This window comes from Lagopus leucura, unplaced genomic scaffold, assembly GCF_019238085.1.
Source record: "Lagopus leucura isolate 7727_CA_CO unplaced genomic scaffold, USGS_WTPT01 Super-Scaffold_100004, whole genome shotgun sequence".
NCBI lineage: Eukaryota > Metazoa > Chordata > Aves > Galliformes > Phasianidae > Lagopus > Lagopus leucura.
The window spans coordinates 2,208,751-2,236,000 of record NW_024962264.1 but is presented as its reverse complement, the minus strand read 5'-3'; the positions used below and the strand labels follow the sequence as shown (position 1 = coordinate 2,236,000).

The 27,250-nt window shown below is 39.1% G+C and overlaps 1 protein-coding gene across 4 annotated transcripts in view; it reads right to left on the bottom strand.

The window, feature by feature from the left end:
* RAPGEF2 (Rap guanine nucleotide exchange factor 2) overlaps positions 1-27,250 on the bottom strand; it is a 172,635-nt gene that overhangs the window by 33,207 nt on the left and 112,178 nt on the right. For 3 of the 4 annotated variants that reach the window (XM_042870479.1, XM_042870480.1, XM_042870482.1), the window contains 5 exons: positions 11,259-11,390; positions 4,787-4,964; positions 2,991-3,127; positions 2,415-2,573; positions 621-773 (listed from right to left, as the gene is read on the bottom strand). In XM_042870479.1, the coding sequence (XP_042726413.1) occupies positions 621-773; positions 2,415-2,573; positions 2,991-3,127; positions 4,787-4,964; positions 11,259-11,390 (759 nt within the window). The remainder of the gene's footprint in view (positions 1-620; positions 774-2,414; positions 2,574-2,990; positions 3,128-4,786; positions 4,965-11,258; positions 11,391-27,250) is intronic. The other variant, XM_042870481.1, reaches the window with a different exon arrangement.

Genomic DNA, 27,250 nt, shown 5'->3' with positions numbered 1-27,250 from the left:
TTCCCCTCCTGTTTGAAGGCTCCCTTTAGGTACTGAAAGGCTGCAATTAGGTCACCCAGCAGCCTTCTTTTCTCCATGCTGAACAAGCCCAGCTCCCTCAGCCTGTCCTCGTAGGGGAGGTGCTCCAGCCCTCTGATCATCTTTGTGGCTCCTCTGCACCCTCTCTCCAACAGCTCCTTGTCTTTCTTGTACTGGGGGCTCCAGACCTGGACACAGCACTGCAGATTGGGCCTCACAAGAGCAGAGCAGAGGGGGACAACCACCTCCCTGTCCCTGCTGGCCACCCCTCTTCTGATGGAGCCCAGGATCCCCTTTGCTTTCTGAGCTGCAAGAGCACACTGCTGGCTCACATTAAGCTTTTCATCCACCAGGACCCCCAGGTACTTCTCTGCAGAGCTGCTCTCAAGGACCACTCCTTCCAGTCTGTATGGATGCCTGGGATTCCTCTGGCCCAAGTGCAAAACCTTGCCCTTTGCTGTGTTGAACTTCATTAGATTCACCTGGGCCCACCTCTCAAGTCTGTTGAGGTCCCTCTGAATGGCACTCCTTCCTATCTCTGCCAAGTACAGAGGTTTATAAACACAGACCTTTGCAAGACTTTCCCCCCTTTCTGCTCTTACCTTGATGACAATGTGACCTTTTCTTGTTCCAGTGCGATCAAGCTCTCTGTGCTCCTTAACCATCACAATCTCTCCTTCCTCTTCTACCTTCTGCATGTTCTTTTCCACTTGATTGAGGATGCGGCAATAATCTTGCTGAGCTATACAAACAAACTGGAAAGAATCATCACGCACCAGTATTAAAAGGTAAAGTCTTAAAAAAAACCAAACATTTAGACTTACGATGCAAATACTCCATCATCAAAAAGGCAGTTGTTCAAACTGCAGTCAGCCAGATTTGTCTTATCAGCAGTTCAGCTGTAATAAGCAGATGAATACACAGTACTTCCAAAACAATCTTGCAATTAGAGGAGCCCATTGATCAGAGCAAGATGAATTAGCATTACCAGCCATTTTTGTTCAGCAGCTACAACTGCCCTGCTTCTAGAGATGAAGCTCAGGATCCTATAGCTGATATTGTGCCTTTTTGTGTGCTATTTAAAAGGGTAAAAGAGATTGAAAGAAAAACTTTGCTTCTGTTTGTGTGCATGTGTGTGTGTGTTTATTACTATTCCAATTATTTTCATTTATTGTTAAAGAAGTCAACCATCAAGAAAACTAACATTTATTCTTTTTCATGAAAGCAACCACGTAAACATATCAATTCTGGACTAAAGCACACTGCAGGAAAAAAAAAGAAAGCTATGTGATCATCTGCTCAGCCAATACTGAGCACTAGAACAGATATCTTAAGAATACTCCAGCACCTACACTATCTAAATGTGATCACTCACTACAACTTGTAAAAAAATATATATGCTTTACAACTTTTTTTTTCTTTTAAATATTTGAGATTAAACTGTCTTCTTAAATAAGCCTAGGCCACCAACAGAAAGGAAATTACAGTGTTTCTCTTATTTGACAGGTTGCAAAATCATTGTGTATGATGGTTTAGGCATGAGATTCCCAGGTAGAATTTCTCTCTCACTCTTCATAATGAATCAACATAACGTTTCTGTTTCCAGTAGTTACCAGGAGCTGAAACAGAGCTCCTACAATCTGGATTGCTTGCAGAACACTATTCTAAGATGCCATTTATGTGCTTATTCAAAGTTAGATGGACAACCTAAACCCGGTGATTTCATTAGCATATTTTCACCTATTTCAAAGGGCATCTCATGAAAGCTAATTAGCCTTCAAAACCAACAAAAATGCTTAATTTACCTACATTAAGTCAGCAAACACTATGTGTCCAGATTGAGCTGGTTATTTTATGCTACAAGAAGTGCACCTTGCTACTGACTGCTTGTGTTACAGCAAATGCCAAGACATTTTCCTTCAAAGGCCAGGCTGGCTGACACTAAAATATCTACTCAGAATATCATACAGAAGACAGAGAGATGTATTCCTGTAAGATTCAGTATCTGAGTCCAGTGAGGAAGAACGGCTATTATCTACAGAAGTAAAAGAGCCTTTAATGGGTAATGGACCTTGACATTCCACTAAAAGAATGAAACTGAAAAGCAAGGATATATGCAATGGAAAAGAAAAGTGAAGCAATGGATATATGCAGCAGGCTGCTGGGCCTTAAGCTCTAGAGAAAGCACATAAACCTCATCATTCAAAACCCTATCATCCCTATCCGGATGAAGAGAATTCAATTTCCTGGACCATGCATACAAACACAGGAGCCATATTTCTCCAGTAGTGCACTGGTTATGCACTGCAGATCTTACGCACACGCTCAAATTTAAAATAAGGCTGTGTCTGGTTGTATTACTTCTTTGGTTTTGCTTGTACAATTATACACTCTACCTGGCAGTCATCCACTTTGGTTCTCATCACTCCTTTCATATACTCCTTTTCCATGGTAGGGGAAACTCCAAAGCTGTTTCCCATGCACAGTATCTCTGTTCTTCCATCAGGATACGTCACTTCCACAGATCCATTCAGAATGACTGACCAGGAATCCAGCTACAAAGTAAATGTTGGAAGATCGAATCACTTGACATTGTAATATCATACAGTACAGTTACAATCCCTAAGCTTTTTTCCTCCCCAAAGGAACAGTCTTTTCTTCTGCATCTATTAACAAGATGTATATACTAGACTTTAAAACACTGAAATATACTTCCAAAATCAGCTCTAACAGGCAAGAAGCATTGCGTGTGTTATGAAGACCGTTTATCTTAAACTTTTATTGAACAAGAAACACTGCATAAGTACTTAGAAAAAGCTTGTTAGGGCAGATCAAGAAGAGGCAGCTTTTACCTGCTCAACATTACTTTAATTTTATTTTATTTTATTTTTTAAGTCAAAAAGCAGGACCTTAGCACTGCATAATCTGGGATGTCTGGTATAACAGGAGAGTGAAAAGTAACGCCCACTGACCTCTTCCCCATCGTTCAGTACAATAGTTCCTGCTCTCTCCACAACTGCAAACACCATTACAGCACAGAGCTCTCTCCTCACTGACATTGTCATGTTGGCAAAAGCAGGCAACTGATGCATGAATTCCAGTAGTTGTTCTGAAGGAGAAAAAGCCCACTGAGTCACGCATGTCAAAACAACAAAGCACAGCAAAGACGGTTCTTCAGAAAGATGCCTAAGGCTACTTAAGCTAAAATGCTGCACAATCGTTTCTGTATACTAATAAATCATATACAGAGGCCTGTTGTAATTATTGAGTATTTTGTAGGCATAGACTAGCTGGCCGTATCGTCAGTAGAGACCCTGCAAAGTAAAAGTCAGCATAGTGGAAGAATTGTAATGTAATCAAAAGCTTTGAATACAGCCAGTGAAGCTAATTCTCTATTCAGCCAGACCAACAACTCCATTAAAACTAAGACAGGCTTATATGAAATGCATTAAAATATTGAGAGAGGAAATTTCACAAAATTGAGCAAGTTCCTTGTAAGTTCATTCCTTCTGCGTCCAGTCTAGACTTAACAGTAATTTGTACATGGGTGTAACATGAAATGTTCAAAAATTCCCTTAGGATGGACTGGATAGAACAGCATTAGTGTTGTTCTGTCTTCTGTGTATACCGGAGTTCCACTTGTACTCAGTTATGAGCTTCTCCTATGCTTTGATTTTTCACACAGCTCATAGCTAGATGGAGCTCATTTTTCCTTCATAGAGAGTGATTATATGCCCTAAACACGAGATGTTTTTGCATTTATGTTTATCTAAGTGTACTGGAAACAGTCCATCCTTTTCCTAAAGTTTTATTTATGCATAATCCTATGGTGGCTGAGGCTGGCAAGGGCTGCCATGTCCATCAGTCCCAGCCCCAGCTGCAGCAGGGCCACCCATAGCAGCTGCCCAGACCCATGTCCAGGCAGCTTTAGGAGATCTCCAAGGAAGAAGGACTCCACAGCCTCTTTGGGCAGCCTGTGCCACGGCTCCAGCACCTGCATGGTACAGAAGTGCTGCCTGATGTTCTGACAGCACCCCTCATGTTTTGCTTTGTGCCCATTGCCTGTTGGCCTGGCACTGGGTATTGCTGAAAGGAGCTCAGTTCTGTCCTCTTTGCACCCTCCATTCAGGTATTTGTATGTGTAGAAGAGATCACCCTGAGACTTCTTTTCTCCAGGATGAACAGTTCCAGCTCTCTCAGCCTTTGCTCATATCAGAGATGTTCTAGCCCCTTAATTATCTCATAATCAAACTTAATCATCATTTAGTTATACTCTGATTAAAGAAAAAAAAATAAAAAACAAAATCCGAGCCAGTAAAACAAATTCAATTAGAAATGGTAATTATTATAATTCTAGTTATGCATTGCTTTGCTTTCAAGATATTAGTCTGTACATTAACATAGCAAATTAGTTTTAGTAGATTCACATTTATGTGAAAGGTCTTACGCCTCCTTATGCTTAACAAATAAAAGCAAAAATACTTACTTCATAAAGTCCTGTTATCTATTAGAAATAGAACATTGAAACACAGAAGGCCAGCACTGATTGTTTTCACCCATGCCATGTGTATTTTCTGCACCTTTGGCTGTACTCATTCACTGTTCTGTATGAGTCAACTAATAATAAGAATAACCAACTAACAATAAGAATAAACACTAAGCTTACCAACTACAAAAGCCAAAAGCTAAAATCCTCACATTTCAAAGGTACACTTTTTGGTGAAGTCAAAATAGATTTGATAGCGTTTTATTACACTGTAATACTTACCAATGTCATCATCTGTCCTGTCTATTGGGTCCTTCTCCAAGCAATCTCTGACAATATCTCTACTCATCAAAGGATCTGATGCCCTTTCAATGTCTTCTTCATCGTCATCATCCTCAGAATCCACTGCTGTCTCTGGCAACCCACTGAGATCCATATCACCAGCCTCACTTTCTGTAGCCTAAATTCAAGTATAAACATTTTTTTTTAAAGCATTCAGATATGCTCGACGCTGCTCCTGTTTCCCACTTACTATACAGACATCAATTCTATCTGATCTCTCAACTGATTTTTGTATATACATATTTTTTATTATTTCTTTTTAAAAGAAATCAACCCCAAAACAATGCTTAAACAGCTTTCAACATATTTTAATCAGTCATACATAAACAGGATTCAACATACATTATTCACTTAGTATGTCCTGGGGGAACTGAAAGCAATTTATCCCAAGAAATTGTTCCTCAAAATAGACAAAAAATAGATTACAAAAATACAACCAAAACAGTTAACTTAAAACATTTTATGTTCCTGCCCTAACATTAAATTTTCAGACATCTGTGAATGCAATCTTCTAATGAGAAAGTTTTAAGCTATGGCTTGACAAAGCCAAGTTCTTCAGATGTTGTATGAATGCAAAAAATGCCTCTGTGTCTTTAAAAATACTGCATGGGACAAACACAGATACCAAAGCCTGTTTCAATGCTGTGATTTACATTTAAAAACAAAACAAAACATAGGTTGCCCTTTAAACACAGACAAAGTAAGCCAAATTATAAAATTATATTTGTTTTACAATAGAGTTCTTCCACACTTCTGCCTGACAAGGCATGGCTGACTTTTGTTACTTAAATGACTTTGCACACAATCTCCTTGCAAGTGAGGGCGCATGGCTGGAGGGGGATCAGACCAGCCAGCAATGCTCCTGAACACTTCAACCCTACAACATAACAACCCACGTTTGCAGCAAGCTTTCACACTATCATCTGCTAACGTGAAAATCATCACAGCAGCACCTAGGCCATATTCACATTATTCTTACTATGCTTTTAAAAGGAGAAAAAAACAATGCTGAGCATTCCTGAAACAGCATAAAGAAGCCTGTTTTCGGCATATAAAGGAATCACAAGAATGCAACACTGCTAGCAATGCTTTCATTAGCAGTCTTGCTGTGCTTAGCATCAACACTCCCTATGATACATTTGAAGCAGTTGCTCCAACTACTCTTACAAAACACATTTCATCAAAAAAGACTGGTGGAAAAATTAGCCATGATGAGTCAGTAGACTCGCAGCTTATGACACGGATCTGTCAGAATAAATCCCCAGCTGTGACAATTCCAGAGACGGTGTGACTAATTCACATGTTGGTTTTGCAAATCCTCCCTTTACTAACGAGTGCCACTCTTACCTGCTCAGAATAAACTTTCTCAAAAGCAGGATGGAAAGCTGAACGCAACATTAAGCTTAGTCACACAGCGCTAACATACCAGAGGTACTCTGGAATCCAAGAAAATTCCACATATTGTATTAATAAAAAAAAACAACACAAAACTTGACTGCCCACTTTCAGTTTATTGCTTTAAAATCGAAGCCCTAAGAAAAAAAAGGATGTCATATTAAAAAAAAACAAAACAAAGACAAATTAAACGCAACTTGGTATTCAGAAAATAGCTTAAACATCGTAACTAAAGGATACAAATATTTCCTGAGCGATGATCACATCTTACAGAGCTAATTAAATCCTTCTAGCAACGAGTCATTGACAGAAGCAGGAACAGCTGCTTTATCATCCAGGTATTTAATACTTATCAGTAAGTACAAATCCTTGAAACTCAGAATTGAATACAGCAATCCACAGAGAGCAGCAGTAAAATGTAAGACATCTCACCATGCAAGAGGGAGATGCACTTCTTCAAGCATCACGTAGTTATCACACAAAAGTCAGCAAAGGAAGAATATGCAGCCTTTGCATGGAGGCAGCACGCATTTGCTGTAGAAAACAGTGAAGAACCTCTTCCCACAAATACACCTTCCCAGTTCACACAGGCAAAAGTTTTGCATGAGTTTCGCTGCGTTATGTAGAATAATTGGATATGCCTTCATGTTAGAAGCACACATCCATGTATCTGCTCCAAATAAATTAGGTGCTTAAAGCTTAATAACATTAAATATAACATCAAGTGTTCGGTATCCTCTTAACTGCTACACTGAACCTCATCTCAATCTAGTTCCACTTTTTTACTCCACCATGAGTTAGAACACGCGGTGTCTGCATAGGAACTCTTAGTTATGGAAACAACAGCCATACATTTGTGTAAGACTAAAGGAAAATTAGTGAGCTCCATTGGGGATAGGGGCTTCTTCGTACCAAGAGAAAATCCAGAAAACAAGGTGCATATCCTGCAGAGTTTATCCCATGCTCAGTGGTGAGGCTTAAGGATTTCCAAGGCATTTTTCACAAGGATGAAATACACCTCAGCACGCTATACGCTGTCATAGGTACATGTTGTGTCCTTTACTCTCATGCACTCTTTTTACATTTACGTATGAAAAATTGGTTGCAGCTTAAACTCAAGAGAATGTCTCTCCAAAATCGCAATACCAGTAGTGATGAAAATTTTCTGCACGGTTGAAAAGATGTCACAAAAAATTTGCTGAAGCTTCCAAAGGAATCATGCAACAGTGACAGCCTGGGATTTCTTTTGTCACATCACCAACAAGAAACTCAGGAGGCTGAGATTCTCAACCTTGAGGCGAAGTGTTATTTCACTTACAATGCATGAAGAGACCTACCTATTTCTAAGCTGTGCCTATTAAGATTAATAATGAAGTAATACAAAAATGCTTGCTTCAGTCGCTGCGTCCGAGACCAAAGTAAGTTCTGAATTTAAGTGGTAAAAGTTAATTAAGTAGATACAGTAAAATGATGACAGAAATATGAAAAGTAAAAGCGCACTAAGTTTTCCTCAGATAGCCTCTTGAATGATTTTTGTAGGGAAAAATGTAAATAGAAAGACTGCCATTCTCATTTGGCCCAACTTGGCAGACTGGAGAATGAAGACCTTGCTGGTTTTGTTCGACTGCGAGGAAAGTGATTAAATCCAACTTTTCTGGAGGTAACATGAACATAAGATGAGAAGGGATGGACAACATGAACCGCTAAGGAAGATGACTGCTTTTACAGTCTCCTTCTCCAACTGATTTGGATATCTGTCAAGGAACAGGTGAGAAGAGGTCAAGGGGACATGTGCTCATTCAACAAGTCTGTTTATATACAATCAAGCAGCTCTCAGGGTTAAACACTTCCTTGCTCAATGCCTGCACACACACCAAACACACACTCTTTACTTTGGTAAAGAAAGAACAGAACAGTTCAGTTCAAGAGAATCATCCTGGAGGTGTTCGTGGCCAGGCTGGCTGGGTTTTTGAGAAAACTGGTCTATCAGAAGGTGTCCCAGAACCATGGGCAATATTCAAGATGAGGCCACACCAACCCCAGATGTAGTGGGGTCCTCTTGTGGCTGTGGCTGTGACGTGTTTAATGCACACTTAAGGGGGAAGAGAATGGAGAAATGTTCCACTTTTTAAGGTGAAAAGAAATACATCAATTTTGAAGAATGAATGCCCCTCTGTGACAGAAAAACACAGAATATGTAAATGTGCAAGAAAAAAACAGTGGAGAAAAAACAAGACTGCTATTGTGCAGATCAAAAGTAGGTTCATCTATGCTGTATTTCTAGTTAATAAAGGAAACAGACAAGCCTCATTCAAAAATATCTCACTCTGTTTTTTTTTTTAATCATTCTCATTATCACAGTCAAAGGGCTAAAAACGATGTATGTTTATTAGCATACATGTGAAACAATGGATATTTATTAAGTGAAAAGTGAAACGATGAATGTTTATTAGCAAAAATATTCCTTTTTTACTTTTCAGAGTATAAACTGCAAAACACCAAGGATGCTGACACTACAATATCAATAAACTGCTATGAAATTCAACCCCTACAACTAATTGTAATATGAAACTGTGTGTTATACAATTATTATAATACACATTGCAATCAATTTGAACTACTGCAAAAATACAAATCTTACACAACTTCAAGGTTGTCCAATTATTTTCTTACAACTGCACTGCCAAGAGGGCAAGGGGCCATGAAAATCCTACACAGACCTTGCTTCAAAGAGGACCCGTATCAGACTCATGGGAAAACAAAGCTGACATCTTGACAATATCCTAGAGCTACAGGCATCCTGGGAGGGTCGTGGAAAGGATGTTGCCCACTTCCTTTACTGCTGGGAGAGTTTGGGACAGATGGGAGGGCGCTTAGGGCCAACGGGAAGCCCCCAGTATAAGGACAGGATAAGGTAAAGAAAGGCTGACGAAGGAAAGACCGCCAACAACACAATGCCTTCCCAAGAGAGAGAGGGGAAGCCACACATTCACAGGCTCAAATCACACTCTCTGAGCAGGATCATCAGCTGGTGATGAACACGTCAGGGATAGGAAGCATTTAAAAAGCGTATAGGAAGAGATACATGACTAAACAGGAGAAGCTGCAACTAACACAAGGCAAAAGCAAAGTATTGTTCTTGGACAACACCAGCCTGCACACAAGCTACCAACACTCTGCATCCCCTTCCTCTGCAGCCACGTTACAGTCACTCTTTGAGTCTGATTTCCTAAAATAAAAGTTCCAGCGTTTAATTGCCTTACTGATGGGCACCTGAAATGTATTTTGAGACTTAGGTGAGCCAAAGACAAAGGATTACTTGTTTTATTTTGGTAAATAATTCTTATCTTAAAAAGAAGCTCTTTCATGTGCAACATCTGACAAACAAATTTAGTTACAGCATTAATATTTAAAAGGAAATGATCTCAGCTCAACACTGAAAGCATCTACAGATTCAGCTTCATGATTTATTTAAAAAAAAAAAGTCTGAAGAGGCCATGAATGTTTTTTTATTGGTGTTCTTCAAACTATAGGACTAAAGTACATGTTCTAACACAAAATATTCCACAATAAATGCTCATAGTACTTGATGCCTGCAGGGACGTAGGTTATTTTAATAAATTCTCGGGCACTGTGTGAATGTACAGATTACAATAAATTTGTGCCAAGAATTTTTTAAATGAGGAATTAACTGAAGATTAAAATTGACAAAAATCAGCAAATATTTTTAAGCACGTGACAAAGTGTCCTCTTTCTAATTAGACTTGAAATTATTTTTGGTATACTGTAATAGTAAATATTCTCCATGTAAATACTTTAAAAAAAAAAAATCAGTAGCTCTCTCTACCATCCTGAAGACTCCATTTTTGTAAACAAAACTTACTACAGGAGTCATGTATCAAATTGGCGACTACAAGAAGCAGTGTTTTTCTCATGTTTCTCCACAGTACAGCTTTTTGATAGATCAGTTTAAATTAAATTTTATCTGCCTTTTCAGAAATTGCTATGGTTTCCTATTAGAGGATGTGGCAAGAGCTAAAAATATCAAGAGAAGGATCTAGACTTCCTCAAATTATTTTACCTAATTTTTGTTTTAATTTATATTCATAACAAGCATGTGCACCTCAAACATTCTAGACACCTTTAGGATCCGTTGCACGTTAAATGCCTCAAAACTCAGGCTACTCCGAACGGAGAGCACAGGACTTTGCAACAAGAGCCTCCCCCCAGCAGAGTAACAACCTGAAATCTCACCACTCCTAGCACTGGGTCTCCAAAGGGTGGAGAAATGGGATTCATCCCTCAAGGCAGATTCTACTCACTGAGAATGTTTTCTTTTAAGTATGTTTCAGAGCGTGAAGCCAATCCATATCAGAACGGATACATCATTCAGAAAAATACTTTACAACATTCTAAATCTTTAATTTTGAAATTCTGATCTAGCTTTTAACCATAATGCCAGCTCAGGGCACTTCTTGTCAACAGATCCCAAAGTCGTATTGAAGTAGCAGCAAAAATCACAGCAGTTGTTCTGCAAGCGGCAAAATAGATGCTCAGAAAAGGTGAGGCTGGCATCAGAACCAGAGCTCCTTTGTTGCTTTAAGTCCTACCAGAAAGCCCTGCAGAAGTGCTGTATTGGATCTCCGAACTGAAGTTGAGGACATGTCCTCTCCAAATAAAATCACAAAATGCAAACAAAATTCACAAAGTGGAATCCTGAAACACTGCAAAACACTATTTATGCCTACACTGCTGACTTGAAGGTGACAAACTAAGGGAATACATGTCACCGTGCAACACGTTACCTGCTGCGTTTTGCAACATCATATTAAGTGATGAAATCTTCAAATTATGCTGATTCAAACCAAAATTTGTCTTTTGAAATCTGTTAGACACTTCTTCAGACAAGAACTGACAATACACAGTAATCCAGGCATTGATTCATCAACACTGTCAACACCTCCCAACTAGTGCACTCCAGTCTTACCTGGTAGATATCAGAAAGGCTGCTGCTTACCTGGTAGATATCAGAAAGACTGCTGCTTCCCGAATCACTTGTGATGCTACATCCTGAGTGACTGGATGAAACGTGGGTCACCTGTGGGTGGAGACTGTCAGTAAGGTGCAGCTTTGTGAAATCTGCAGGAAGCTACAGGTGGAGCAGAAAAAGCATCATTACAATTTGATGTAGACAGACAGACAAATGAATTTAAATCATTTATGTCGCGCTTTACTCTCTGCCAGTACCAACGGTACTAAGAAAACCATTGGGGTCTGAGGATAAAGCATAACATTTCTACAGTTTTTTTTACATTGGTGCAGGGGTCAGCAACGTAATGCAGGCACTGAAATACAAGAACAGATGCAAAGAAAAAAGTCTGAAAACAAATGTGATTGAAGCAATAATTTTTGTGCCAAGACACTCCAGCACTCCAGTTTCTTACTCCGTACTTTGGGTAGAATTCAACTTCATGTGAATGTTACACTGCTACAAACATCAATGGTTTCCTTTAGACTAGGATTAACAGTGAGTAAAGCCACAGAATTACAGCAAAGACTGTTCTGGATTTGACCAACTCTTGCTTCCAAAGTAGACAGGGTGCATTACAGACAAGTAAAGTAAAATCCAAGCCACTGAACCGCCTGTTCTACTTTGGGTGAAAGAATATGGTGGCAAAAAGGAAACATGGAAAAACCAATACACCAGCCAAGAGCTGCAATCCTGAAATGAGTTTGCTAATGTGCTTTGCTGAAGAATGAAACAAAATGGTGCATTTGATCTTTTAACAAAGATCTGTTACATATACTTTACAATTGCTTTACACACTCAGCTCCCATCAAAATCTGTAAGAACTGTAAACCCTACCGGATCGCAGAAAGGAAAGATTGATGAATAAACCTTTAAAAGCTATTTCTCCTCTCCCCAAAAAGCTTTCATTCCCTTGATCACTAATAAAAGTACGTTAAACTATCAGTTTGACATGCAACAAATGCTTCAATAATTGGGGAAAAAAACCAAACAAAAACAAACAAACAAAATCCCTTTGTTCATTTTTTAATGCTTCCACTCAGACAAGGAAGATGCACATCTCAACAGAGCAACAATGCAGAGTTGTCCACCCACGTCAGTTATTAATGCAACCTTGGCACAACCGCCATTTGCCTTGGATGGAAACGAAATTAAGAGCTCATCTAACATTAAGACAGGATAAGTCAATCAGTAGGAAAGGTTAGGCAGAAAGTCAGCTGTAAGTCATAAGAACGGCTGTGCTTCAGAAAATGACTGGCTCGATACAGTCAGAGGTGCTGCAAGGTTTTACAGCTGCATGCCTGACATAAGGCTGCTCACAGTACGTGCCCTGAAAGAACCCTGACTTCAGGATGTGTGGTGAAACCACAGGCAGCCAGAAACCTCAGTCGCCTTTTGACTGACTGGCACTTCCTATTCCAATCTGTTCATTCTGCTACTGCCTTTTTCATTCCTTCAGTCTGAATCAGCACAAAACTACAGAGGGTGTGCTGATATTCAGGCCATTGTATTAATTTCTGATCACAATTCATAGAATCATCTTAGAATCACAAGGTTGGAAACGACCTGTAAGATCATCTGGTCCAACAGTCTTCTCCTCACCACTGCTGCCACAAACTAAACCATATCACATAGCTCCTCATCCAGGTGCCTCTTGAATTCAGATCATTCTAAAAATCAGAATATATTCTATACATAGGATGTGGAGGAAGTGAACCTCCATGGTTTTTATGACACGTCACTGAACGTTCCACTTGGTTCTGAAAATACAGTCCCTTGAATTAAAGTACTCCAGGGATATTTGCAAATCCTATATATTATTTTAACACGTGGACACACGTCGCCTAACGATAACTCACAAAATAGTATAATATTTTGAAAGATTTTTCAAATCTTTCAATACTATCTTGAAAGATTTTTATTTCAGGAAGTAGCAACTGTTTCAATTACAAATAAACTAACTCCAAAGGAATTATGGGCAGACCTGAGTTCAGCCAAACACATTTGTTTTTCTCAGTGCCCTTCAAACGTCTCCAAGTCACTAATAATTGCGTTTATTTTTAATCAATGCAATAACAATTCTTTTAAACCTTACATCAAAGCAAAGCCAGTTAGTACGTCTAAAAGAAAAAGAAGCCCATCTTTGTTTAGCATAATGACTGCAATTAGAGTTTTAAGTGGATCGTTGTTTTGCTCCTACATAGGGGATAGAAGAGGCAGGAGATTGCACCGCAACCGATAAAAAACAAGGCAAGTTAAAAGCAAGCCTTCTGAATTCTAGCTGCAGACAATCAGCTGAACGTCTGGTGACTACTGGTCTCAGAACAGCTCCCAGAGTCAAAGCCATGCCGCATGTGATGGGCTTGCCAAGTGGTGACAGCAGCAGATCAGAAGCAGGCATTTTACTTAGGGCAGCCCAGCCAGTCACTTTGATCTTAATCAAATAGGACTATTCACAAGCAGGAAGCACATGCTCACATCTTTGCAGAATACTCCATCACTGTGCAACATGCCCAAAAGCGACACCCAGTTCAACTGCCCTACCCCCAAACAAGTTAAGGTGAGAAGCTGTGTGAGAGAGGAAATAAAAGAGTGCGGAGGTTGAAACATTTCAATTGTGAGCTCAACAAAGAGTGTGTGAGAAGTGCAAAGCGCATGCATTTCTGTCTTAGTCACACACTCCTCTTTAAATTATCTAACAGACAGAGCTGCACACCATGGGGAAAAGCAAAGGTACTGATGACAACAAAAAAAGCGTGCCTCTAAATCTTTGAGATAAGATTTGACAGCCCTTTCTATTGCAGAGGATGACATTGGGTAAACAGTTTTCAGTAAGCAGCGCAAGAATAAAACGCAGCTTTCAACACCCTGAGCAGTGCCAGCAACCTGCACAAAGCTGGCTGGCCCAAACCAGGGCATTCAGACTTAATTTCCTACTTGCAGCAAAAAAAGAGAACTTGATTCGAAAATAACATCAGCAATCTCCACTGTTACACCCAGTCAAGAAATGACTAAGAACATCAATCCCTGCCTTTGGAAGGCTTCACTGCTATGGATCTATTTGTAGTGTTCTGGAATATCTCTTTCTTGTGAAATGTAAGCACTCATGCTTGTTTTCAACTCGCATTCCATTCAACAGCTTTAAGACTGCCTTTAGCATTTAGAGTAAGGGTTGCCTTGTAGCATTGTAAGTGCATACAGGCTACACACAGCACTTGTCCTCTGGATCCTACCATAATATGAGAAAACCTAAGGGCACATTGCTCTCTCCATGCAGCATCAACTATGAGGAACTTGAGGCATTACCAATGCCATCAGAGCCAAAGGGCACCTTGTGCATCCTTCACTGCATTTCTGTTAAAACATGGCTATTTTTAAGGAATCCTTCGAAGTAACAAGGGGAAAAATGCAACTTGTGTATTTTGTATAATTATCCCTGCAACAACACCAAACTACAGCTCTGCTGAAGCCAGCAACTTACAGTGACTCTGAACTTTGTTATCAAACACAGCATCAGGATGAATTAGCAGATGGAGTAAAAACATGGCAGACTAATTTACAAAAATAAATGCATGATTCATTCTTCAGTAAATATAAGTTTAAAATATGACATGGACGCTATATTAAATAATTAACAGACACGACAAGGAGTAGGTAACTGTCCTGCTAACCAATTTTCAGGGACACGTTTGGGATGTGAAAAATACTACGGTATAACACAGCTGGGAAAAGAAAGTTTAAAACAGTGCACACAGTTGTAGCTCTTGGAAAGCGTGCATGTATAGAGGAACGCATTTCAGTGCTTTACATGCACATAGATAAAACGGAGGAGAAAGGATCTGGGAACTTCAAGCATTTACTGCTTGAAAATAATAAAACAAAGGAAAAAAAAAAAAAAACAATTCTGGGAAACTTTCTTAAGGACAAGCTGTATCTCCATGTTGAAACATGCATATCCTAAACCATATCGTAACTGTCTATCTTAAAAGCAGCGTTTTATTACTTCCACCCTCAGAATGAGTCACCATTCCATGCATGCAAAGCTAACAATTACTTTGCTCTGAATGTTTTCCTCCTATTTTAGGAACATCATGACTTTCTCCTATTCTCCAACACGCCTTTCTGTCTAACAAGAGGCCATGACTACGTGCCACTGCAGGGACTGTGCCAGGTTCATCCTCCTCCTTATCAAGCACTTGAGCTCGTTGGGTTCACCCTACTGAACAAACCAGTACAGAACTGCAGAGGCTGGAAGGAACCTCAGGTAATTAGGCAACCCGAGGTATGCAAAGCAAGCATGGAGAACATGAGACAACACAAAATATCTCCTCTATGACGTGCTTACAATTTCTGACCTTAAATAAATACAAACATTAATTCTTTAGCCTCTAAACACCATCTCTGCACTTGTAGCACCTGTTGCCAAACAAAATAATGTAAAGACACTGTAGTGCTATGAAATACACTTGTATTTCTTGTAATTACATGCTGTTACTAAATGCATATCTTAAGCCTTCTTACTAATGAGAGAATAATAAACACCATCATATGCACTAAATGCTATGACTTAGTCTTTCCCATTTTCCTCTACTGAAAACAGAAGTTACACTGTATTGTAGTCCAGCTTACAAACCCGGCATTCTTTATATTCCTATCAATACAGTAACATCTTATTTGGCTATTTGATGTAAACACTTAATTTTCTATTAAATATTTGTAAATTTGCTTATGCTTTTTCTTTTGATACACTCACATTTGTCCTATCTAATGACTGAAGTAAGAAACATTTCTACTGATGTTAAGCATTCATCAGCACGCTATTTGTGCGCTATTTCAACACAATTCTTTCTCAAATCAAGAGAGACATCAAGGAAAACAATTTTTTATGGTTCAGTAATTGAAAACACAGCAGTCAATGTAAGTAATTACAGAATAATAAAGTAACTTCTATTGATTCTGCCTAAGGACGTGATGCAAGCTGACATGTCCAGCACAGAGTTAAATTAAACACAGAAGCAAGATTTCCTTTTATGTAGGGGTGGGATGGAAAATCTGAAGTATCTATGTATTTTCTCTGCTAACTTGAGCAAGAGAAAAGTTAAATGATAAAAAGAGAAGAAACAAGAACCTTCTGAGTTGAACGATGAATTTTGTGCACTGTTCACTTTATGCAAAAGTAGCTCTCGCATCCTGAATCCAGATATTTCCCCCAATCAAACAGACATCTTTGTGTGAAGTGGTGACTCAAAGCTCATGCAGACTTATTCTTAAAAACATTCTTCATCTCGAGTACAACATTTGAGACGTAATGCGCGTTCTGAAGATACTGCATTTGTGCAACCTGTTAAGCAGACCGTTTACATGCAAAGCCCATGACAGAACCGCTTTAACAGCAGAAAGCAACACAGAGCTGCAAGGACCTTGTCAGGCAAGCTCGTCAGAATTTTCCTGCACTAATACTTTTCTGTAAGTACTCCCCCATAAAACTATTCAGGGGCTTAGTGCAATGCAACGTGCCCTGCTGGTCTCAGGGAGAGAATGAGCAAGATGTAGCACATGTGGGAACTTCATTTTGTTTCCCTTGCAAAAGACACAACGCCTGCCACTTAATGTACATCTCATAGCTCTCAGCAGCTAATCCTATGAGCGTTTAATGCATCGAACATAATTATCCCTTGCTTGGAGGACTATTGACTTCTGCACAGGGACAGAGGTGGTGAAATGTAAATGGGTGTCAGGGGAACAGAGAAAAGCTCTCAGGGACAATCCTTTTCAAAAGAGATGTACAAAATGGATCACTAACACATGCTTATGCTTCTTTAACTTAACTGCCTTATCTGCTGTAGAACCAGGTCTGTAAGACTAGCCTTTTTTTGTCAGCTTTAGTGCCACAGATTCAATATAATGTTCTACATTCAAGCATCTTTTGCAGGAAACTTCACGTAAGCATTATTCCTTTGGCAAACAAATTTACTGGCATCAACTCAAATAACGTATGAGGAAAGAAAAAGAGTATCACACAGATATTATAGTGACTGTGAATCAAGAATACAAACCAAAAAAAAGTGTAGTGGATTTGAACTAAAACATATTGAACTGAGGATATAATTCTCCAAAGCTCCTGGTCAGGTTTCTGAGACACAAAGCATTGTAATCTACTCTACTCAGTAGCAACAATTCTGCTGTCTGAAGCAGCAGTTCTGCAAGATCAGAGTATTCCAACTTAGAAGTTTACTCAGAAGTTTATTCAGAATTCTGTCTCGCTCAGAAAAAGTGTAACTTCTTCATTCGGCAACAAAAGATAATTTGGTACTTCTAAAACGCTGGCTCTGTTGTTTTTAATGTTGGAGCAGTTCTGCCCAGAGAATCAAAATAAAGAACATATTCCTCAACTGCTGACTGTGGATACAGATGCACACAGAGACAACTCTTTGAACCTCAGCTGCACACAAGACAGAAGTCCTGCCCTCTCACACCATTTAGGTCATGTTGCCTCACCTTGTCTTAGCAGCCACGTTGATTTTGCAGAGAATAACCGCCGTAATTCAGGCCCTGTGCACATTCTTTCAATCTACCTCACAGAAAAGATGTGCAATTCTGATTTTTGCTCTATCTGCTAACATTCTCTCGCAAGCGGCAGAGCTGAACTGAAACACTGCAGAATGAAGGAGGTAGGATTTGCAGGTCTTACTCCATTAATAGCATTGGCTATTTCATATTGGTCAATCTTTCTGTTTTAAAAAGCATCTGAAGTCTACGTAGGGTTCTACTCCTTGTCACACTGAACTAATGCTCAGACGGTAAAAAGCAAGATCTCTGTTCCAGCATTTCAGCCTTGCACATGAGTAATGCTGCATCAGACAGCTCGGAATTACCCTCAGCAAGCATTCCTATTTGCAATCCTGGAGTCTGTGCTGCGTACAGCCCACAGCTACCTACAAGCTAACAGCTTCCCTCAAACACTGACTAAAATTGGGAAGATACTGCGGAAATAATGGAAACTGACAGACAAAGAGGCCTCAGCTACAACTGCAGACCACTGCGTTACATCCCATTTTTCATCTGGAATATCTTGAAGGTGGAAGAGTAGAAAAGAAGTTGAAATAATAATAATAATAATAAATAATCACTCTAATACCACAGTGATTTAATCATCTCCCTTAAAAAAATGCACTGTCTCAACAAAAACCATGCTGCTCTGTAGGTAAAATGGTAGAGAATGGTACCTGTGACCATCAAGCAAAAGACTCTAAACATGTCACTAAACTCAGTGGCTTTGACAATGGTTAAGCTAGGTCATACAGCAATAAGTATCCTACTTTCAGGAATGCAAACATTTCTGCATTGCTGTGAGCTCAGTTGATAATTCTGAAAAGAGGTCACCTAGTGACCAACTGCTCTGTCCAGTTAATGAGCCACTTCACTTCAGCAAAAGCTCCTGTTATTTAATTGCAGTAGATGTGGAGGACAAAATTAATAAAGCCTGGCCTTGCAGAGATTTGTCTCCTGGGAATAATTGATCTCCATACTAATCTAATACATGTTCCAGTTGATGGTATTTCTAAATACTTGGTCTCGTGGCTGCTTTGTTGTTTCATTTGCAAATGCCTGTTGCTGAACTAGAAACTAAACAGCCTACTTTCTGTAGTTTTGGAGATCTGTAAATGCTAAACTCTTTGACCTGCTACGTGCACTTGTGGAAGAGGAAGGATCAGACACCATGGTTACCAATTCTGCTTCCACTGGAAATCAGAAAAAGATTTATGTTTAAAATTATAGAAATAAAAAAGGTTCAAGAATAGTGTGTGTATATATACGTTTACAGGAAATGTGAATTCAAATATTTTCAAAGAAAATGTTTTAAATCCTGCACTATGTTTTCATAAATGATGGAATGCACAAGTACACCTTGTATTCAGACTCAGCGTAGGTCTCCTAAGCAGCACTCTAAAATGCCAGGGCCAGCAGAGCTAAAAACTGAAGGAACCTATAGACAGACCTTATTTCTGGCTTTAAAACATGACTGAGGTGCTTTGAAAACCACTGCAGAAAAGAGTCTCAATCAAAACTAAAAACATACGCTATGTATGCAATGTCAAGTGTTGAAGATTTCATCAGAAGGGCTTTCCTACACCTTGTGTTGATTTTGTTTCATACCCAATCACAGACATAAACTAAGGCCAAACCAAGCAGTAAATCTTTCCAAGCGGGGTGTAAAAAGCATAGAAATTGATAGAGGTGGGGATGCATCATAAACAATCCTGCTGGTACAGCATGAAGGGTTATGGATGGCACAAAGGATGGGCAGGACACGTCCATGAGAGCAATGCGATGCCTACATGGAGCTAAGGGCTGGTGAGTGTGCCGTATAAAAGATGCAAGGTCAGGCAATTAGAGAAAAACCAAACAAAACAATCACAGCCTAGGAATTTATCTGTCACAAATGATCATGAAAATAATTCCAGCCAGTTAACTGATTAGGTGACTGAACTGTTTAAGGTGATGCAGCAGAAAAGGAACCCAATGAGATCACTGCATGCATCATCCAGAAACACATTAGTTTGGAGCTCTTATCCTTGGCTCCAGGACAGATTTTCCCTGAAAGCTTGCACACATTCCCAGCTGTGCGTTTTCAATAAAGGTGAACTTAAAGTCACACATTTGAAGAGATGCAAAGAACTACCAAAATTACCATAGGAAGTAGTTTGAGAAGGTGTATAAAGCACCTTTTAGCATCAGCTGAGAAAGCATATTATCACTACCGAGAAATAGGAAGGACAAAATGAAGCATTTACAGTAAAAATGCAATGCAAGCGCAAAACGAGCAAAAAGATGAAAGAAAGTTGTTGCCTAGCGAAACACAGATTCTCAAAACCACACTGGACAGGAGCTGTGGTAGAGGAGATTTCAAACCGAAGCTAGAGAAAGTCCTGAGCATGCTGTGCAACCCACTGCATAAAGCCAGTGACCCAGAAAATCCCTTCTAGGTCCATGTCATTTGTCCAAGCAGAAAAAGCAGCAGCCAGCTCGGTTTTTCTCACTTTCGTTGAGAAACAGACTAAGCAAAGGAGGAAAAAAAATCACAAGAGTCAACATGATTAAAGTTACATTTTAGATTTTAACTACCTGCAGTTTCTCAGTAAAGACTTGTATTCTCTAAACTTGCAAGGAAAAATTATTTTAAAAAATATAGATATGTAAAGAGTTTCTATGTAAACCCAAGATTTCAAACTCACGTGGAGTTATATCTCTATAAAATACCAAATAAAAATACATTTGATGAAATAGACATGAGAATTCAGAAGTTACGTGGTGGAGGTTTCTTTCTGCAGCTTTTTCTTTGCTTTGCTTTTCAAAATTACTATCTGTGGCCATATCAACACCACTACTGGAGTTTTAACTAAGGGATTATATTTGCTTACTGCAGTACAGCTCATGAGAAAAAGAATTTCTAAGATGGCTTTGCTTTTCCATAACTTAGGGTATAGGAGGAAAACATACAGTTCTTCCACTCCTGCTTGTTTCCACGTGCTTACTCTGCCACAGAAGCTTATTTTATTTTCCTCACTCATCAATACAACGTTCACACTTCTACTTCACCCTCAAAGTAACTGAAGAACTGTAATATGCAAGATGCATACCTCAATACACAAATGAGTGAAGGACTACTAAGCCTTCTTAATAAGAATATTATGCTTGTAGTATTTTTTAAGACAGAGCAGAAATGTGTGTTCCCAGAGTTGTATTTTGGAGATTCCTACTCGCATAAAGTGAGCATTCCTAAACGAAAAATGGAAACAAAATTTTACAAATTGCTTGAAAGAATGAGAGGCAAATAATTTTGCTTCAAAAAGGAGAAAAATGAGGATGCTCTGACTTGAAGATTTCTAAAAGAAAGGTTACTGCAGCACATACTAAAGTAAAAAGAGAATCCCTTTGAGATTAATGTATGGAGAGTAAGAAGGTTTCATATTTGCATTGTGAAATTAGTACGTATAATGTCTCAAGGTTTTTCTGGTAGTGTAAAAATAGCACAGCAGCTAGATAACAGATTATTTTTAAATAAGCTTCTCTCTTTCTGCATGGTTAATGCTGCAAAATCCTAACAATGTTTTTACCTTACCACTGATTCTTAATGCTACACCAACCTACTAGTCAAACAGCTTCATTACTTACTTTTATCGCTCTGAAATTATAACAGTACTTACGTTATGGCAATATAATGGCAGAGAATGCCGCAGCAATGCTTGCAGCTTTATTACCCACACGTTGCTTATGCTTTCCTTCTGATGGTATCCAAAGAAAATAATGAAAATGTTTCACACTGACACGAACATTTAGGACTGTGTATGGTAACATGCCATCCTAATACCCCTGGAGTATCTGTTCTGTAAGCACAGAACGAAGTTTAAAGTTCTTTAAATAACTGTGACTATTTGATTTAAATGGACAGAAGTCCTCCTTGCACGTGATCATACAGAAGAAGGAAAAAAAACCACTATTTTTCTTCCTTTTGGAGAACCTCCAGTTAAGTATAAGCGTTCCACTAAATTCAGGATCCCTGTGCAGAGACGCTTGAGTTTATTTATGCAACTCAATGCAGACCTTCCTGTACATTAACAGTACGTCCACTGACTTCTGAATCAACCTGTAGGTTTACTTCACAGCCAAAGTGCTATTCAATACACTAATATCAAATGTTGCCAAATGTTGCCAAATGTTGCCAAATGTTGCCAAATACCCACACAAACACATTCACAACAAAATGGTTTCCCAAAAATCTTTATCAATGCAGCTAAAAGGAACTACGCGGCACCTGCTAAAAACCAGAACGTCTTTAGAGCAAGGAAATACTCAACTGAAGGATCGTGTTAGTCTGCAAAAAATGCTGACATTCAGATGTGGCTTCTAGAAATCTATTTGTGTCGGTACAGCAACGCACACAAACTTCAGATCAGCTCTTGTACTCCTTTCTTAGCATGAAAGCAGCATATTAATAAATAAATAACATCAATCCATGTAGCAACACATATTCAACTGATACCACAAACAATTTCACTGATGCCTATTTAGGAAGAGACATTTTAGATCGCCAAACTGCAGAAAGGTAGTAAATATAGCAATAAATTAGGAATTTGAGAGAAATGCATTTAGAATCATGGAATCACCAATGCTGGAAGACATACCTCCAAGACCATCCAGTCCAACGGTCCACCTGCCACCAATATCTTGCCCCTAAGCCACATTAGTAAATTTAATCTTTGGTTTTTTTCTCCCACTGAGCAGAAGATTAGCTACAGAGACCTATAATGCATGTGTGCACGTCCCTTGTTTCATTAGGCCACCTTGTGATAACGAGAGAATTTGAGAGCCAAATTCTAACCACTGATTGCTGACAGTATCCAAACTGTCTTGGCTAAGCCATAGTCCTTTTAGTCATTTGCTATATTAACTGTGTTATCTTTGCATGCCTAAGTGATAAAATCCCAGCTCCACTCAAGAAAACATCACATTACTCTAACACAGGAATTCATAAATTCAGTTTTCTCGGAGTGCCATCCCCACAGAAGTAATAATAACACATAATAATAATAATGGAAGTGTCAGGTGTAGGAGTGACATTTATCTACCTAAACAACCTCTTCCTTCAGCAGGAAGAGACAGATAAGTAGATTTTCTATATACTATGCTGACATGCATAGTATATGCAACAAACTAATGCTTTAGTATCCATTTATTTAGGAATACCAGCTGTATTCAGGAATCTTGGAAACTGCTAAATGAATTATCTGAAATCCTTATAAAACTAGGAAGTAAAAATATTTGTTAGCAATTAAAAGAACATATTCTTTGGAATCAAGCAAGATCAAACAGAATAGAAATCCCTGGAGGCAGACAATAAAAAGCAATTGCAGAAGTTATACACCAGCAGGTGCATAGACTCAGTATGCACACAGTATACAGACTCCTACAGTAATTAGCAGAAACAAATAGTTTTCATTTTAGTTTGTGTTTTGTTCAGCTGCAACACTTAAGATTTTGTTAAATATATATATATATATACACTCTTCACAGTTGCCATGAAAAAAAAAAGCAGTGGGACACCATTTCCAGACAGAGTTAATTATTCAAGCTACACATTACAAAGGCTCTTAGGTCATTAAATGCGTTTGTTCTCCTTTTCCTCATGGTTCCACTGCAGTAAGAATTTGAAGGGAAGGAACAAACAAAGGATTTTTATCTTTCAAATAAGAATCTTTCAAATACGAACTTCTCTATCTTCAACTTCTTCAAAGGCCAAAAGACCCAGCTAACAATCCACAAGTAATGTGGGTCAAAACTGAAAATACAGACACACCGGGAAGGCATCTGGCTCTTTCCTGAGCAACACAGAATAGAAGAGAGGCTAATGCTTGCCAAGTATTTGAAAGACTTTTTTCTCCCTAGCTTGCTATCAGGAATAAATGAAGATTTAGAGGTCAAGCTGTATTCTGATCAGGGAAGCAGCAGAGGCAGACTCCGTACAATGCAAGTTTTGAAGCACTTTTAGCTTGAAGGAAAAAAATAACAATCAGGAGAACAAAAACTGTAGTTGGGTCAACTGAAAAATAGGTTCCACAGTTTGGATTCCCAAAATCTAGTCTGATTATTACTTTTGACCACAGCTGAATGCATCCAGTTTTCAAGCATGATGTTCTCCATCACCCCACTTCCAAGCCATCAATCCCACTACCAAGATTAAATTAAGGTCCCAGTACCACAGCCACATCCCCTCCTGCTGCACCCCTGCAGAAAGTCTCCCATCAGACCTTTCTGACACTCGTGCAAGTCCTACTGCATTCAGGAGTTGGCAGGCATGCAGCAGCGGATAGGAATTTAGGAAACAATGCCATGGGTGGAGTCCTGAGAACACAATCCAGCTCCCATTCTCTTGACTCTGCAGGGATAACAGCCACATAGTACAGTGAAAGCCTATTTTTAACTGTAAAGAAAGCCAACATGACTAAATGCACAAAGGGAGCAGACCTACAAAACAGCACAGTGTCATTTCTATGAAATCATTCTTCACAGAAGGAAAAAAGGCTCTTATCTATTTTTCTTACTTGCAAAAATCACGGTTTGGAATCGGGCTCTGAACTAGAAAATCCCACCCCAATTGACATCCAAATGACCTAGTGCTGAGCACCTGTGCTAGTAAGAAAACAAGCTGACAGACTCCACTTTCACAGGGTAAAAGATCACAGACTGAGGAATAAGAGCACTGCTTACGGTCCGGGTCACTGTGATGGCCCTTCCCAGGCTGCCCATAAACTTTTGAGGATCAGGTAGCTGTAGTTAGCAAGAAGATGCACTGCTGCAAGCAAACGTCAGCAGTGGGTTCACCTGGACACCAGTACTAAATTATCTACAGATCAGAAATTACAAGTGCCACACGGAGCTTCATTTCATGACTGCATTAGCATTAACTTATTAACAGATATTAAATGTGGCTACAATAGGATGCAAACAAGTACAGAGCTTTACAACTCATGAGCTTGTTGTTTCTTTGATTTAGAAAAGAAATTGCTGAATCCAGCCGAGAAACCTGGGCTGAAGAGTGTTGTATCAGTTTTCATGCTCCCATTCCAAAGGAGAAGCACCATGTCCATTATAAGCTATAAAATCCATGCAAGTATTTATATACTTGAGCGCAGAGAAACATCTTCCCATTAAAGCAAAATGTCTGCATTTTGTCAAATACTTCAAAGATTTCTGTAGTCGCTACAGTGCCTAACTGAACCTGCACTCATACACCACGTAAAGAAAATTCAGGATAACATTCCCAGCTCAAGGAGGAACATTCATTCTCCCACTCACTCCCACCCCAGGGGCCACAACACACTTCTTAACTTTGGAAAAGGCCAACTTTTTTTTTTTTACACCCTTCTAAGGTGCTCCAGTCTGGCTTTGAGAGGAATGGTGTCTTACAGGAGACAACAACTTGACCGCCTATAACACAGGACTCCAGAACAGCTAGAATAGTATCCAACCCAAGCTGCTAGCTTAGCAAGCTACTCTCCATTTAGAAAAATCCTCCAATGTGATGGAGACCTCAGATCACAAGCAGACTGCTGCCCTTATATCAGCTTTTTCCCTGCGTTAAGGTTTGGACCAAGTAGAGGATGCTAAGTTAACTAAGTGCAGTCAAGTCAGTTCATGGTGTCAAGATGCATGCTGGTGATGAGAGCAACCCAAAATACAGGACACCTTTTGACCAGAGGCTGAGTGCAGCATCACCTAAGCAGCTGCATACCACAAATGCAAAATACAAACTACATCTAGCCAAGGTTTTCCCCTATCTTCCAGTTTTTTTCACCAAATATAATGGTTAAGATGCTTATCTTCTCCAATTTAAAAATAAAAGATAAAAAAAAAAAATCAGACAATACGCTTAGTTATATTAAGGGTTATACATCAACATCATTTGGGTGAGGTAATATGTTAATACAAGGCTATTTACCTTCAACATCATCTCCATAAAAGCTTTGCAATCTGTCGTCCTTCATCTACCCTCCTCATATCCCCATATAACAGATTTAGGAAGGAATGACAAACACTGTTATGAATTCCAGCTCCTGGGCGTAGGATCAGCTTTCACAAACAACTCAGTGAGCAATGCTCAGGTAACCCTTCAGTACAGTTTATTCTTCCTGTGCTTTTCTGCTGAATCATCAGCATTTCAAAATGAACAGCAAAAAAAAAAAAGAAAAAGAAAAAAGAAAAAGAAAAAAAAAAGAAAACCAACCAACTACTGGCAATGTATGAAAATGGGAAGAACAGCCAACCATCCATTGCTGGAGTAGTGTATAAGTGTCAGTTACTTTGCAGGGACGGATTGACAGGTTAAGCACACTAATGGTTAGAATCCTACAGAGCCTGCAAACCTGTACAAGTCAACCCACACTTCTTTTTTTCTTTTCTCTTTCTTTTTTTGGGGCTGCAGATGCTGATGAATACAATACCAGAAATGAAATGCATTAGGTATAAGACCCTTTGGTCAAGGGCAAATCTTGAGACATCTTTCTCATTTTTCTCAGATCCTTAACATTGACTCTATTCATCACGTGGGGTCATCACAGTCAGTTGTACTTGTCACCGCTGACAACAAAAAATACTGGAAGCACTGCTTCAGGATAATCCCACATGAACTCATGAAATACCCTACTGTCGTGATTTTTTTTCCTTTAGTCCTTTTCTATTCATTATGAAGCGCAGAGAATGCTAATAAGAAAGCATCAATCACAGTAACTGAAGAGAAGTCTAACTACATATAAACTACTGCAACTAGGATATCAGAAAATTAATATCAGATTTTAATAAGAATATCCCAAAACCTTGAAAACCTTGTATTTATTTCAGATAACAATCACAGAGCTGTGTATTTCTGAGAGCTCAGTACAGCTTCTCAAACACCAAGGATGTTGTTAAAGACTAATTTGTAGTAATTCAAAGCCCAGAACACAACAACAAAACCAAGCTGGATAAAAATTATTCTGCAGCACAAAAATCACTCAGTATCCCAGAGCACTGATGGTCAGAAGGCGGTTTATATGTTACCCAAATCCAGTTTACAAAACTGAGCATTAGGGAACTGTGATTTCTAATTGCTAAATCATGCGCTGCTGTCTTTTGGCACAGATAATTACTTCTGCAGTTCTGCAGACCTGTAATACTATCACATACGGAAGAATTTTTCAGATAAGCTCCAGGTCATCTTAGCAGCAGAGTACAGACCATGAGGCACACTTCCCCCTCACTCTTGCATGCTGGAGTAGCACCAGCAGCAATCGTAACTGATGGAACAAGCAACACCACCAACAGCAGTTTCTAATCTTCTTATAAACCAGGCATTTCTTTGCATATCACTATTTGAGGTGCCCTGCCTTAGGTAATTAAAGATGGAGCTTCCAAAAATCTAATTTACTCCATCTTGCCAGAAT